At 42.6% G+C, this 14235-nt stretch overlaps 1 protein-coding gene and 1 long non-coding RNA gene across 2 annotated transcripts; one reads left to right on the forward strand and one right to left on the reverse strand.

Annotated features, from left to right (window-relative positions):
• Positions 1 to 521: 521 nt before the first annotated feature.
• On the reverse strand, positions 522 to 9854 carry LOC125122339 (uncharacterized). The gene is made up of 3 exons (XR_007133770.1): positions 9796 to 9854; positions 3311 to 3543; positions 522 to 1664 (listed from the first exon to the last, which is right to left on the reverse strand). It is a non-coding gene; the product is annotated as an uncharacterized LOC125122339 (long non-coding RNA).
• Positions 9855 to 9970: 116 nt separating this feature from the next.
• On the forward strand, positions 9971 to 13539 carry RPL14 (ribosomal protein L14). The gene is made up of 6 exons (XM_047770529.1): positions 9971 to 10059; positions 10550 to 10651; positions 11252 to 11346; positions 12733 to 12832; positions 12927 to 12980; positions 13193 to 13539. The coding sequence occupies exons 1-6, from the start codon at positions 10057 to 10059 to the stop codon at positions 13478 to 13480; spliced, it is 642 nt and encodes a 213-aa protein (XP_047626485.1). The 5' UTR covers positions 9971 to 10056; the 3' UTR covers positions 13481 to 13539.
• The last annotated feature ends 696 nt before the right edge of the window (positions 13540 to 14235 follow it).

The raw sequence follows: 14235 nt of genomic DNA on the forward strand, positions 1-14235 counted from the left end.
GGAAAGAATTGGAGCCAACTCCCTCAGCAAGTGCTGCAGATGACCCGTTTATTGAAAGGAGAGCATCAGCTTTTATACATTTTACTTTTGTGCATGATTATACAAAACAACAATATATGTTAATTTATTATTCCAAACTATTCTTTTAGTTTTAGATTTTAAATAAAGATTACGTACAAACAGTACTTTTATTCTTAGAAAATAAGTAAATAGCAAGCAGAATAATAGGTATCTAATTTTTACTTTAACAATGATTTGGCATAAGGTGATAGATATTCTTGCCTCAAGCTACCTATTGTGCTCCTCTAGCAGGCATGAACAGTCATTAATGGGGAGTGGGGTATTCACACATGGCTTGCTTTCGAGGTCAGGCTGACCTCAGACCATTAGCAGGTTGTGGGAACATAAACTGTCTTAAATAAACCTTATCTATTATAAAAATCTTTATTAATTATAAAATCTATATATTAAAAGAATCTTGCCAATTATAATAATAATTTCCACCTGCTGGGTCCCAACAGGTAGCGTTCATTGTAGAAAAAAATATCTTGCCTTATAGTATCCACAATTGTTGGGCCATGGGCAACACCCAAACCACCCCCTAATCTGTCTCCATGGGGACGGACCAAAGTCCAACAAAACCCCCAGGCTTACGTGGCAGTTCTGCGTAATACTTACTATTACTCCTCTGAAGGGAAACTTCCCGTTCTTAGGAAAGTTCTTTATGCATAATTCAATTGTTTTCAACCTATTTGACAAGGGCTTAGGTTTACAAGTAGGTAATGGCCCATGCTTGGGTGAAGCCTCAGGAATTTGAAAAGGTTCCCATATTATGAGCCAAGAATGACTCATAACACACATAAACGTCAGACAGGAAAGAAGCACAAGAACAGAAGAGGAAATCATATTTCAGGAATTTGTACTAAACAGGTTCAGCTGGGGGATTCTTCGAAACTGCTTTGCAGCTTCAGTTTCTTCAGCCTCTGCTGTAGCTTTGCTTACAGTTAAGCCTCATGCAGGATTATTCTTCTTAGCCACTTTGTGGCTCCCAGTCTTTGAAACTGCTTTGCAGCTTCAGTTTCTTCAGCCTCTACTGTAGCTTTGCTTACAGTTAGGCCTCACACAGGACTATTCTTCTTAGCCACTTTGTGGCTCCCAGCACTGGGCCAAGTTCCAAGTATAGGTATGTTTCAGCAACTTAGAAAACATTCCAGCCCTCTACCAGTGTGTGTATGGGTCAAAGTCATCCAAGACCTCATGCATATCTGCTGTCCTGAGGAATACATGTCAGGGCCTTCCCAGGCAAGCTCTTACTTCCTTCCGGAGTGCCTATGTCAGATACTGATTCTCTCCACCCTCCAGGAGAGACATGGACAGCTATAGTGGCCAGGATGTGGCCAGAATGGAGAGGGCTGTATGAATGCCAGGGTAGGAGAAGTTCAAGTGTTACAGGACAGCAAGGATATTATTTGGCTGTTCTTGTCAGGGAACATCCATCCACCCAGCCATGGACCTCTACAGCTGTGCTCTACATCTGTCCAGGTAGGGACTATCTCCCTTGAATGCCTCAGAGAGTGCCACTTCGGCTTCATCGTTCTCCAGCAAATGCAGATTGCTTGGGATGAGGGATTGAGCAAAGAATCACAGTAAGCACTCTGCTGCTCCTGCATTTCAAAAACAACATGGTCCAGAAAGGGAATAGACCTTTTTGTGGCTCTCCTAGAGGCCCATGGTTGTGAAGACCTTGTGGGGAACGTATTGGCCACACAACCTGGGCAAAGTGGGAGGATACTCTCCTATTCCCATGCTTTACTTCATTGTACAAGGACACCAAGCTTGCGTCTCATAGTCCTTCATTTTCAGGAACTTCTGGATGACAAGGTTGGGTTCATTAGACAAGTGAATGAGGTCAGTGTCAGCCTTCCATATTTCCTGAGGCAGGAACTTGCTATGTGAAAGGTTTTATTCAACACATGCCATTATCACCAAGAAATCACACTTGGTGATGGGATAAACAAGGTCTCTCATCAATCCTGTGAGTGCCTATTTCCTGAAAAACTTTGAGGATGATTGTACACTTGGCCTTGAAAAGACTCAAGATACCAAGAAGCTGTCTACCTGGCATTTTCTCTGATGCTTCTCTGTTCCTCCTTGAAAAGGGTTCCCAGAATCTATGCCAATGTGTGTGTTGGTTCTCCACACCAACAAGCAATTCTCAGACACCCAGCATGTTGTCTGACCCTATCTACTCATAAATAGAACTACATTCCACAGGTAAACAGGATCAGTTTCACAAGACCACCCTTCACTTCAGACACCAGTTGCAATTCAGGTTGTTACCTGTGCTTCCGACCAACCAGCTACATATCAGATGTTCTCAGAAACTCCTCATCAGATCTAATTAACTTGCTAGAACAATTCACAGAACCCAGGAAAACCCATTTAATCTCCACATTACTGATTCATTATAAAAGGATATTAAAGGATGCAAATCAATAGGCAGATGAAGAGACACAGGGAAAGTTCTCAAACAAAGGAGCTTCTGTCCTCTTGGAGCATGGAGCCCTCCATGTTAGCATGGAGAAGCATTCCGGCTCTCTAAGGTGGAAGCTCTCTGAAGAGGGGTCCAAAAGCTCTCCTTATGGCTTTTTTTAGAGGCTTCATTACATAGTTAGGGTTGACTAAATCATTGGCCAATGGCAACTGATTCAATGACAGTTCTCCTCTCCTCTCCTCCTGAAATTGGGGGGAGACTGAAAGTTCAAACCCTCTAATCAGAGAGCTGGTCCTCCTGACAACTAGTCTCCATTCCAAGTCTAAAAATCACTTTATTAACATAACAAGAGATACCTTTATCACCCTCAGCATTTAGGAAATTTCAAGGGTTTTGGCCATCATCTGAATGACCAAATATAGTTTTTCCTTATAAATCACAACACCCTCCCCTTCATCCTCCCAGCATTCATCCCACTCATTCAAGATTCATGCAACAAATCCAGCTGTGTGGTGAAGTACTCTGAGAATGCCTTTAGCAGCACTGTGACTTTGCCCACAATGTCTGGAAGTTTGGCAACTAGCTTTATTGCACAGAACCAAATATTAGTGAGTCCAGCTCCTGCATCTCAGAAGCCAAGAACAAACCTTTCCAGCTGGCCAGTCATGGGATTGCCCTCTGATCACTCAAACCCCACAGGAGCTCCTTTGGTAAACCCTGGACTGCTATTCTCTTCAAGAAGAGTTCCATCAGGAGACTCTCAGTCATATCAAGCCTCTACAAAATCAATCAGATTTTAGCAAAGCTCCATCTTACCTTCTTCACTCTGGGGAACATGGCACATGAAGACGGAGAGATTTTCTTTGGAAGTGATACCAGGTCTCCCATCTATGATCAAAGTGCAGAATGTGGCTGATTTTATCTGTTTGAGGAGATGGTTCTGGATTTGGAGGCCTATTAGCTTAACAGTTTATTCTGCATTTGTTGAGCTATTTCCAGAGCACCATGTGGTATGCAGCTAATGTCCTCTTTCAACACTGGGTCCAGTTCTGTAATATAATGAGAGAATGCATATATAATCTTGGTGTTAGTGAGCCTGCTATGCAATGGAATATTCTATCTTCCACAGAAAACGAGTTTAATGATTTATTTTATAGCATGACAACGCTTTCTCAATATCTTCTTTTCTTTTCTTTTCTTTTTTTTGCTTTTTTGGGGCCCCATATGGAGATTCCCAGGTTAGGGGTTGAATTGGAGCTACAGCTGCCTGCCACAGCCACAGCAACGCAGGATCCAAGCCGTGTCTGCGACCTACACCACCACTCACGGCAATGCCGGATCCTTAACCCACTGAGAGGCCAGGGATCGAACCCGCAACCTCATGGTTCCTAGTCGGATTTGTTTCCACAGCACCACAACGGGAACTCCTTGTCAACACATTCTAATACTCAAAGGCAGCAAAAGCCTCCAGCTTTGCTGTAGTCTTACCATGTTTATTAAATCTGGTATATTTCCCAAGTATACTCATGACACTGGACCAATCTTTCAAAGGCACAAAAACCAACATTACCTCTTTGGTTGTTAAACACAAAAGACAAACCACAAAAGACCCTATCCAGGCATTTGGTGTGTTGGACAGACTTGCACTAATGAAAAAACTGGGCACTGCATCCCAACAGTCCTGACCCATTTCAGAGTACATCTAAAACTGTACTGGAACTGGAAGTTGGAAGTGAGCACCAACTGGCATGCTAGTAATGTTCCTTTGATTTCACTCAGGTTCCTGTGATTTAATAGGCCTCATGATGGACATTTTACTTATTCAAGGATATGTCACCACCTGTGGGTTGTGAGTTTGCCTCCTGCTTTGCAAAAGGAAAGATCTAAAACTTCCCCATTGATGAGACCCTCAAAGTACCTTCCTGCTATATCATTTCTATTAAGTAAAAATTAGGTCTGATATACTACTCAGCTATAAAAAAAGAATGAAATAATACCATTTTTAGCAACATAGATGCAACCGGAGATCCTCATACTAAGTGAAGTCAGTCAGAAAGAGAAAGACAAATAAATACCATATATCACTTACATGTGGAATCTAAAATGTGGCACAAATGAATTTATCTACAAAACAGAAACAGACTCACAGACATGGAGAAGACTTGTGGTTGTCAAGGGGAGGAGGAGGGAATGGGCTGGACTAGGAGTTTGGGATTAGTAGATGTAAACTATCACGTTTAGAATGGATAAACTCTGAGAAAGTAAAGCATGGCTATTCGGTGGGCAGGGAAAACAGATACAAATAAAGACATGTGTAAAGTTAACAGAAAACAATATTTTTGCCAATGAATGCTATATCTATGAAGGTTCATAATAATCCTCTTCTTTGGTGGTTGGGCACTGAATACTGCTTTCTTACAGAGAAACTTTGGCGTTTTACATTCTACCAGTAAGAATGAAACAGTTTCAATTAGCAGCCCAGGTGCAAAGCTTCAGAAAAGGAGTTTCTGGACAAACATTTCCACGGGTCCATTTTGTTGTCTAGGGCTAATGTCCATCACATTAGAAAGTCCTGCTTTTCTTTGAGTTTATCAAAATAGGGTTTCATTTAAATTTCATCTAATCTTCACATGTCCCCACTATCATATAACTCCATTTTTTCTTTCATTTGGTTAAATGTCCTGTGATGTCTCTGGTATGGCAATACAGTACATTGCAATGTACTGAAAGACCTGACTGTTGTACTACACATTTATTCCTGGTGGTCTTAGGTTGACTGGGCTTGGACACTGTCTTGCTCAGTGTCCAAGCTCCTAAAATTAAAATTTGAGGAGTGTCCACTGTGGCTCAGTCGGCTAAGAATCCAAATAGTATCCACAAGGATGTGGGTTCAATTCCTGGCCTTGCTCAGTGGGTTAGGGATCCAGCACTGCCACAAACTGCAGCAGCTCAGACTGGATCTGCCATTGTTGGGTGTTGTGGCTGTGGCACAGGCTGGCAGCTGCAGCTCCCATCCAACCCCTAGCCTGGGAACTCCCATATACTGCAGGTGTGGCCATAAAAAGGAAAAAAGAAAGAGTTTTGAAAACAAATGTGTGAATGAAAAATGCTGCCTGCCATATGAATAAACAAAGGATATTGTAGCCATCAAGCCTTTAGTCACTGCAGCCACCCACAACTGTGCACCCTGAAGGGATTCAGGACTGAGAGAACAGGATACTGGTTCTAGAAAGCTAAGGTGCTCATCAAAGGAATAGTTTCAATGAGCCCAGAATTTGCTTCTTCCCATACATAGAAAAGGACTAAATTCATTAGCTTGAGATATATGATTTTAATTTACAGTAACATTTTCATGTTCCTTGACTACCTGGTTTTTGTTGCAAAGCTCCTAAATACCCTCATTCCTCCCTTACCTATTTGGAGTAGTCGTTCAGAGTAACCTGAAAGACTGTCTTCCAGGTTTAAGTCCGCAGAGAGTCACCAAATGAAACATAATTCTCAACTTTTAGGTTGTGCATTTTTTCAGTTTCATTCCTAAATATATCATGCCAGACTGCCATTTCAGTTCCATCATAACTGGGATTGGTTCACAACTCAGAAACTTTACAGAAACAAGAAAGGTTATCAGAGCTCTGGGTAGCTTTTGCTTCACTTCTTTAAAACGTTTAGATGTCTTTCTCTTTCGGGGAGCCAGCAAACATTCCCTCTGCTAAACTGACAAGTATACTGGGGTCCAGCGGTATAGGTGGACAGCTATGGCTACGCTGACACCCGCAAGGTTTCTGGAAACTGCAGGGAACGGGGCGAGCTGCTGCCGACCGCGGCATTCCCGACCGGCCTGGACCCAGGACCAGCGATACCCTCTGCCAGGCGGCTCTAGGCGGAAACCCGAAACGCCTTGCCCCTCACTTTCATTTCTGCCACAGACAGGCGCCATGGGGACGCAGTTTCCAAGACCGCTCACGCGAAAGGCCAAAAAAGAGGAGATAAAGTGGTCTGCGGCGGGCCGAAATTTTTGTCACAAGCGTGGACCTCGGCCCGCCCCTTTCTCTCAACGATTGGAGGAGCGGTAGTGGCAAACAAGGTCCTAGCTCCGCAGGGAGAGCCAGAGCAAATAACCAGACGGGGCCAGAACACCATTTTGGATACTGGCGTCGCCCCCAGTTTCCTTTCCTCTCGGTGATTGGTCGAGTCGGTAGCTCGTCCCGGAAGGGGTGGGGCCAGCCAACAAGACTGGGCATTTACTTTGGTTGCTCCGTGTTTGAACCCTGTAGCTGCTGGTGATTTTGCTCATTCCTGGACCCCCTGGAGGTCGCAAGGTAGAGAAGGATGCTTGGAGAGTTATCTTGCCATCATAATGGAGCTTTGAGGCAATCCGAAAATAGTCCAGGGCTGCTTGAGAAGGCATTTTAGGGTGCCTGTTCAAGTATGGTGTAATCTTTCAGGGAGGAAGATGGGGGAGCACATTCTGGAAAGAGGGGGCCGACTTGCATGAAAAGACACGAGACTTTTAGCTGTAGGGGAATTAGGGGTGAGGGGTGCAGAATGGCCAGAGAGAAAAAAAGCTAGGAAAGGGTTGGGGTGAAGTTATGGAGGGCCTTGAATGGCTGGAGAGTTTAGACTTTATTCTTCTGTAGGCTATGTGATTAAAATGAACTTTTGGAGGACTTTAAACAATTGTGACATAATTATTTAGTGAACTTTAGAAAAATAACTCTGTAACTGGAAAATCCCAGTCTTTCCCAAAGTGTGTTCACTGAACCACTTGGGGAGCTTGTGAATTAAATGCAGATTCTTGCTCCTCTGCAGACCTGCAAATCAGATTCTCTGGTTGTAGAGCCAGAAAACATACATTTGGGGAAAAGAAATGCACAAATCATAGAGGGAGATTTGAATGTTCACAAGCTAAACACATATATAATCAACACCCAGATGAAGAAACTAGCACCAGCAGCTCAGAAACCCCTCTTTCTCCCTCTAGCCACTGCTGCCCGCACCAGGCCTAGTGGTGACTATTACTTTTTTTATTCTTTTAAAGGCTGCAGCTGGGGTCTGTGTTACAGCCACAGCAACACCGGATCCAAGCCACATCTGCTCCATTTACTCTAAGTAACTGTAGAAAGCCACAGGGGTTATTTTTAAAAGGAAGTGATGTGATCTGACTTACTTTTTAAAAAGATCCCTGTCTGATGAGCAGAGAATACAGTAAATGGGGCAATGGAGAAGCAGGTCACTTAGGAGGCTGCTAGAACCATCCTGGGAAGATAAACTGCCAGAGAGCTTAGAGAAAAGGAGTGTCAGTACACTTAATCAAGTGATGAAAATTAACGCTGCCATATTGGGACAAAGAGATAGCCTGTGGGTGTTCTGATGTAATGCATCAAGGTCACAAGTTTTTTTTTGTGTAAAAAGGCATAATCTGAATCTAATCATGAGGAAAACTACAACAAATCCATATTAAGAGAACTTCTACAAAATGACTAGACTGGCTTGGGATAGACCAGGAATGATGAAAGATAATATAAGAAAGCGAACGTATATATATATATGACTGGATCACTTTGCTGTACTGCAGAAATTGGCACAACATTGTAAGTCAAATATACTCTAATAAAGAAAAAAAGAAACCAACTAGACCGGGAGTTCCCTTGTGGCACAGTGGGTTAAGGCTCTGGAGTTGTCACTGCAGCAGTTTGGGTTGCTGCTGTGGCATGTGTTCCATCCGTGGTCCAGGAACTTCCACATGTTGGGCATGGCCCAAAAAAACCCCCAAAACCAAGACTGTATTTTATTTTAACTTATTGCATTAGGCACATTTATCATATTAAATGACTTCAATTAATATCTAAAAGGGTGAGATGCATTAATAATTATGAATAGTGATCATAATAGACACATAACTAAAGTAACCGATAAACACAATCCCTAAGAACAAAATAGGTGGGCTCTTGGAGTTCCCGCTGTGGTGTAGTGGGTTGAGGATCCAGTGCTGCTACAGCTGCAGCATAGATTGCAGCTATGGCTCAGATTCAATCCCTGGCTCAGGAACTTCCATATTAAATGCAGCCAAAAAAAGTGGGGGGGGGGGAGTCAGGACAGTTGGGCTCTGAACTTCCTCAAAGTTTCCTTCTTTTGCTTTATTTAATCAATTAAACACTTAATTTACAATTATTACCATACTTAAGTATTTCATGGTGAGTCAGTTGGTAGTATTAAAAGTAAGCTATTCAAAGAAGGAAGAAAAGAGCTGAGGTTGCCAGGAATGGAAGATTATAAATCAGGTCCTAATTTTAGATATTCTCTGCTTTTGGTTCTGATTCCACCCTCACAGATATATAGAGCAGAACCAAAAATGGGAGAAAACATTTTAAGCAATCTTTTTTTTTCTTCCAGTCTGTTCACCCTTAATTAGAGAATCATTGAACTAGACCCAGTACTACTAGGTATAAAATAAACTACAAAGATACTTACTACAACAACTTTTTTATTTACTTAAAATTTTTTTGGCCAGTCAGGAGGCAGGAGGAAGTTTCCCTGTCAGGGATCAAACCCTGCCACAGTAGTGACAAACCAGACACTGGCCACCTGGAAACTCCCGTATAAGCCTATATTTTTATGTATTTATTTAAAATTTTTTATTTTTATTTTTTATCTTTTTATGGCCCCACCCACAGCATATGGAGGTTCCCTGGCTAGGGGTCGAATGGGAGCTACAGCTGCTGGCCTATGCCACAGCCACTCTGGATCTGAGCCGCCTGTGCAACCTATACCACAGCTCACAGCAATGCCAGATCCTTAACCCACTGATCAAGGCTAGGGATCAAACCTGCATCCTCATGGATCCTCGTCAGGTTCGTTAACCGCTGAGCCAGGAAGGGAACTCCTCAAACATTATACCGACTATATAAAACAATGTCATTGTTTTTAGGATACAGCACAATTAGAATAAATCTTTCTTTATCTCACAATTAGAGATAAAGAAATATCGTGTGTACAGTTTCCTTTCAAATGTTCAGAAAAGAATGATAAAGCAACTTTAGTGTTACATTTGGAGAGGGTAAGAAATGTTTTGGGAATTGTGCTAGGTTCGCAACTTTTCCGTAGATCTGAATTATTTTAAAACGGAAAGTTAATAAAATTACGGGGGTCACTTAGAAAAAACTACTACTAACTAGGCCATTAGTAATAGACAAAAATCGGGAGAGTACTGAGTAGTGGAAGGAAAGAGAAAAACGTTAAAAGAGGAGGTTGAAAGGATGCAGAGTCACAATGGGAAGCATATCTTCTGTATTCTTCTTTACCCTGAAGTTCTAGAAGACGACTTTCCTGTGGATCTTCTGTGGTACCAACTAAGGCAATCCTGCCCCTCACGTTTGCAAAAGACCGGGTCGGCTCTGGTGAGCTCCGCCATGTTTTCCCAGTGACCCTGCGTGTGCGTACGTGCGTACGTTCCGACCAATCGGTGCACACATCGGCGTCTCGTTCACCGTAGGGGCGGGGCGGCCTGCTACACATGCGCACCGTCGGGCGGGCCTTCTTCCTTCTCGCCGAACGCCGCCAACATGGTGAGTATCGCTGGCGCGGGTTCCGACTCAGCTGGTCATACAGCCTCAGCCCCGCCTGGGCTGGGAAGCGGAGGCGCGGAACGGTGCCTTGCGGGTTTTAGGTAGCGAGCGGTGAGGGTCCCAGGGCGGACGTAACTCGCAGTTTGGAAGCTTTCCGGGTGTGCGACCGACGAACGCGTGGAGGGCCCGGCAGGCCCTCCGCCCTTTGGGACACGCGTGCGCTCTTCGGCCGACTGAGCTGGACCTCTGGGGCGGCTGGGATCCTGGCTAGGGCAGGCATTTGGGCCTTGCAGACCCCATAGACCTGGCTTTTGCCGTTACTTCTGCGGATTTTGTCCATCCAGGACTACCGTAACGTTTGGGTGTGTTCCCCCTCACCATTCTTTCTCGCGGTTCTTAGCCATGTTGCCTTTCAAAGCGGTAAAGCTTTGCAAACTAGAGAGTATTTTTAGTCGATCTGCTGTTCCTTTCCACCACTTCTCAATTTTAGGTGTTCAGGCGCTTCGTGGAGGTTGGCCGAGTGGCCTACGTCTCCTTTGGACCTCATGCCGGCAAGCTGGTCGCAATTGTAGATGTTATTGATCAGAACAGGGTAAGTGTAATGAAAAGTGTCGCGACTTCATATGGCAATGGATGGTACGCAGTGTAGATTATAATGATAATTGTCCCAACAGCCCTCTGAGGTAGGAATATTACGGGTGGTAATTGCGTTTTATAAAAAAGGAAACAATGCAAATAGGGGTTAGGAGCACATACTGGAATTGGCAAGTACTAAGGCATTTTGAGTATTATTTCTGCTCCTTAAACCAGCCAGAGTTTTTAACTAATAATATGCTAAAACATTGGTGATGCTTAAATTAGTTGTTATATGTAATGCGAGTTTAGAACAAAGTTAAGCACATAGGAAGAGCTTTGTTTGCTGTTGTCAGTATTTGAGAATCATATATTAAGGGATTGACCAGAAGCTGTGAATGATCATGGAGTTTCTGGGAACGTGCAAGAATTAAAAACTTAAAATTGTATGTAGGGTTATGTGCTGTACTACAATTGCTGATAGTTTTATTTATTTGTGAAAAGCACTTAAATAGTAAGGATGTGATGATTCTGAAAGGATTAGTGATACACAAAATGTTTGCATTTTGAATGCTGGTAACAGTTTTACACTGATGTCCTTGGTCTTATGTATTTTTAGGCTTTAGTGGATGGACCCTGCACTCAAGTAAGGAGACAGGCTATGCCTTTCAAATGCATGCAGCTCACCGACTTCATCCTCAAGTTCCCACACAGGTAACTGTCCACCAACCATCACCCCTGCCCTTGTTTAATTAATACTAGTAAAAGTTTGCTTGGCTTAATCCAAAGAAATGTTTTTGCTATTTTGTTGTTTTTCTCTTGAGAATATATTTAGCAGTGTGAGGAGAAAAATTTAGAGGAGAGATTTACAGTGTAGATGTAGACAGGCATTTTTAAAATGTCCTGTGATCTGGTAGTTCAGTGGCTCTTCTTTTATCCAGATTGCCCATCCTTTTTCTTTGTCTCCCTTTTAGGATTTACACCACAAAGAACTCCCCACAGAATTCTGGTTTCATGACATATTTTGTTCAATTCAGCTTCAAAACAAAAGTACTGTTATTTGCCTCTTCAAGTGCAATCAATCATCAGTCGAGCTCTTAGTATGTGCCAGTTGTTAAATATTTTAAATGTTTAAGGTCTTCCCTTCTTGGCACAGTGGAAACAAATCCCACCACGAACCATGAGGTTGTGGATTCAATCCCTGGCCTCCCTTGGTGGGTTAAGGATCCAGCGTTGCTGTGAAGTGTGGTGTAGGTCACAGACTTGACTCGGATCTGAGATTTCTGTGGCTGTGGTGTAGGCCGGCAGCTGTAGTTACAATTGGACTCTTAGCCTGGGACCTCCATGTTGTGGGTGTGGCCCTCAAAGAAGGCGGGGGGGGGGGGGGGGGGGGGGGACAAAAAAATAAAATATTTAATACATTATCTTCTTATAACAGCCACTAAAGAGGTTATATTCCCAGTTACTTACTAGGAATTTAGACAGTAATAGCATTTCATGATGTCTCAACACAGATCTTTTTTTTTTCCCCCTTGGTCATGGTGTGTAGCAGCTTGAAGTGGGGTCTCAGTTACCAGGCCAAGGATTGAATCCAGGCCGCTGCAGTGAAAGCACAGGTCCTAACCATTAGATTACAAGGGGCTATACTGAACACAAATCTTTAGGCATTAATGTGCAAAATAATATAAGGCATACAGATTAACTTTACCTCATTCTTGATGAAAAATAAATTGCTTTCTTCTCATCCACTACTGAGGAGTGATATATATATATATATATACACACACACATAATCAGAGGTGACTTAATCCTTGAAAGTGAAATGGTTTGCACACTTTTATTAAAATTGTGTGTTTGAGATTTTAAGATGTCTTAGTGACCACAATTGAAATAATAAAGTGTGCCAGGTGGTGTTCTATGGAGACAATTAGAGGTGGAAGTGGGGAGAAAAAAAAAACAGAAGGATACTTTTCTATTTTTCTTATGCCTTTTTTAACTTGAGAGGGTGTAAGTGGTGCTTTTTCAGAGGACAAAAAGGTGTCCTTGGATCTTTGTGGCCTCAAATCTGATTTCATAATCAATGGTCTTGGCTCTTTCTAGTGCTCGCCAGAAGTATGTCCGAAAAGCCTGGGAGAAGGCAGATATTAATGCAAAGTGGGCAGCCACAAGGTGGGCCAAGAAGATTGAAGCCAGAGAAAAGGTAATGACTTACTCATTTGAATTTGGACCTTTTCTGGGTTTGGAGGGTTGGGATGGTATGACAGGGATTTATTTTACTTGTTTATTTCTAACAGAAAGCCAAGATGACAGATTTTGATCGTTATAAAGTCATGAAGGCAAGGAAAATGGTAAGTTTTAAATTATTACAGGATTGTCGTATTCTAACCCTAAACTTGATTGTCTGGTAATTCTCTTGACCAAGCTTGGTAGACCAAAGTTGACTTGTTAAAAATCTTAGACATCGCGAGGGTTGTTTTCTATGCATTTACAGTTTGTATGTATAGATTGGATAAGAATTTTTTATGCATATATGGTAAACATTTGAATTGAAATTTTTCAGAGGAACCGACTAATCAAGCTTGAAGTTAAGAAACTTCAAAAGGCAGCTCTCCTGAAAGCTTCTCCCAAGAAAGCACTTGCTAAGGGGGCAGCTGCAGCAGCTGCTGCCGCTGCTGCCAAGGTTCCAGTAAAAAAGATCACCACTGCAGGCAAGAAGGCTCCAGCCCAGAAGGCTCCTGTCCAGAAAGCTGCAGGCCAGAAGGCTGCACCTCCTCCAAAAGCTCAGAAGGTTCAGAAACCTCCAGCCCAGAAAGCACCTGCTCCAAAAGCATCTGGCAAGAAAGCATGAGAGCATAAAAGGCTATTATAAACGTAATAAAAGTTTTTTTTGACATGCTGGCAAATCTACTTAATCTATGGATTAAAGTCTGTTGTTGGGTGGGTCCAGGGTTATGAGGTAGACTAATGGGATTATTAATGTCATCATTGGAAAATCAGTTCCTTAGTCCTACTCTGCTCAGATTTGAATTAGTATCCAGTAATCACAGTCATAAGTAAAGTTCTCATGGGAAATCACGGTAATTAGGACACCTAGTGACTTTTGCTTTCCTTGTACAAATGTATTTTCTATAAATAAGTGAAATCCCAGCATCTTAAGGATATACCGTAGGAAAAAAAGTATGTTATGATACATTGGTTTCTTAAAATTTTCAGTTCCCTGTCATTTCTAATCAGAAGCTGCCTTCTGAACCTTACTGGGGCAATGAAGACTAAGCTCATTTTTGCTTGGTAGTGTGAATAGGCAAGTGAAATTGTGTAGTAACTTCTGTGTTGGAGGAAATAATAGGTAATTTGGCCATAACCTGTCCGTGTCTAAAGTGGGATATTCAGCTACCACCCAGAAGAAAGATGGTATAAGGGCAGCCTCAGCAATGTAGAGAACTGGCCAGAGAAAATGGGGGCAAGTAGATAGTAAGGTCTGTGTTGGGGTGGGGTGCAAGAAGCCACAGTGTTTGTAAATGGAGTGATAACCTAAGGTTTATTCTCTAGTATTTCTTCCAGTTAGCACTCATGGGTAATAAACTTTCTGAATGCTTACTTGTC

Source organism: Phacochoerus africanus, chromosome 1 (assembly GCF_016906955.1).
Source record: "Phacochoerus africanus isolate WHEZ1 chromosome 1, ROS_Pafr_v1, whole genome shotgun sequence".
NCBI classification, from domain to species: domain Eukaryota; kingdom Metazoa; phylum Chordata; class Mammalia; order Artiodactyla; family Suidae; genus Phacochoerus; species Phacochoerus africanus.

Bases quoted from the DNA above. Each gene is read 5' to 3' on its own strand.
- RPL14 (XM_047770529.1), top strand. The intron at 10,652-11,251 runs GTAAGTGTAATG...ATGTATTTTTAG, and splicing joins ATGTTATTGATCAGAACAGG to GCTTTAGTGGATGGACCCTG. The intron at 12,981-13,192 runs GTAAGTTTTAAA...GAAATTTTTCAG, and splicing joins TCATGAAGGCAAGGAAAATG to AGGAACCGACTAATCAAGCT.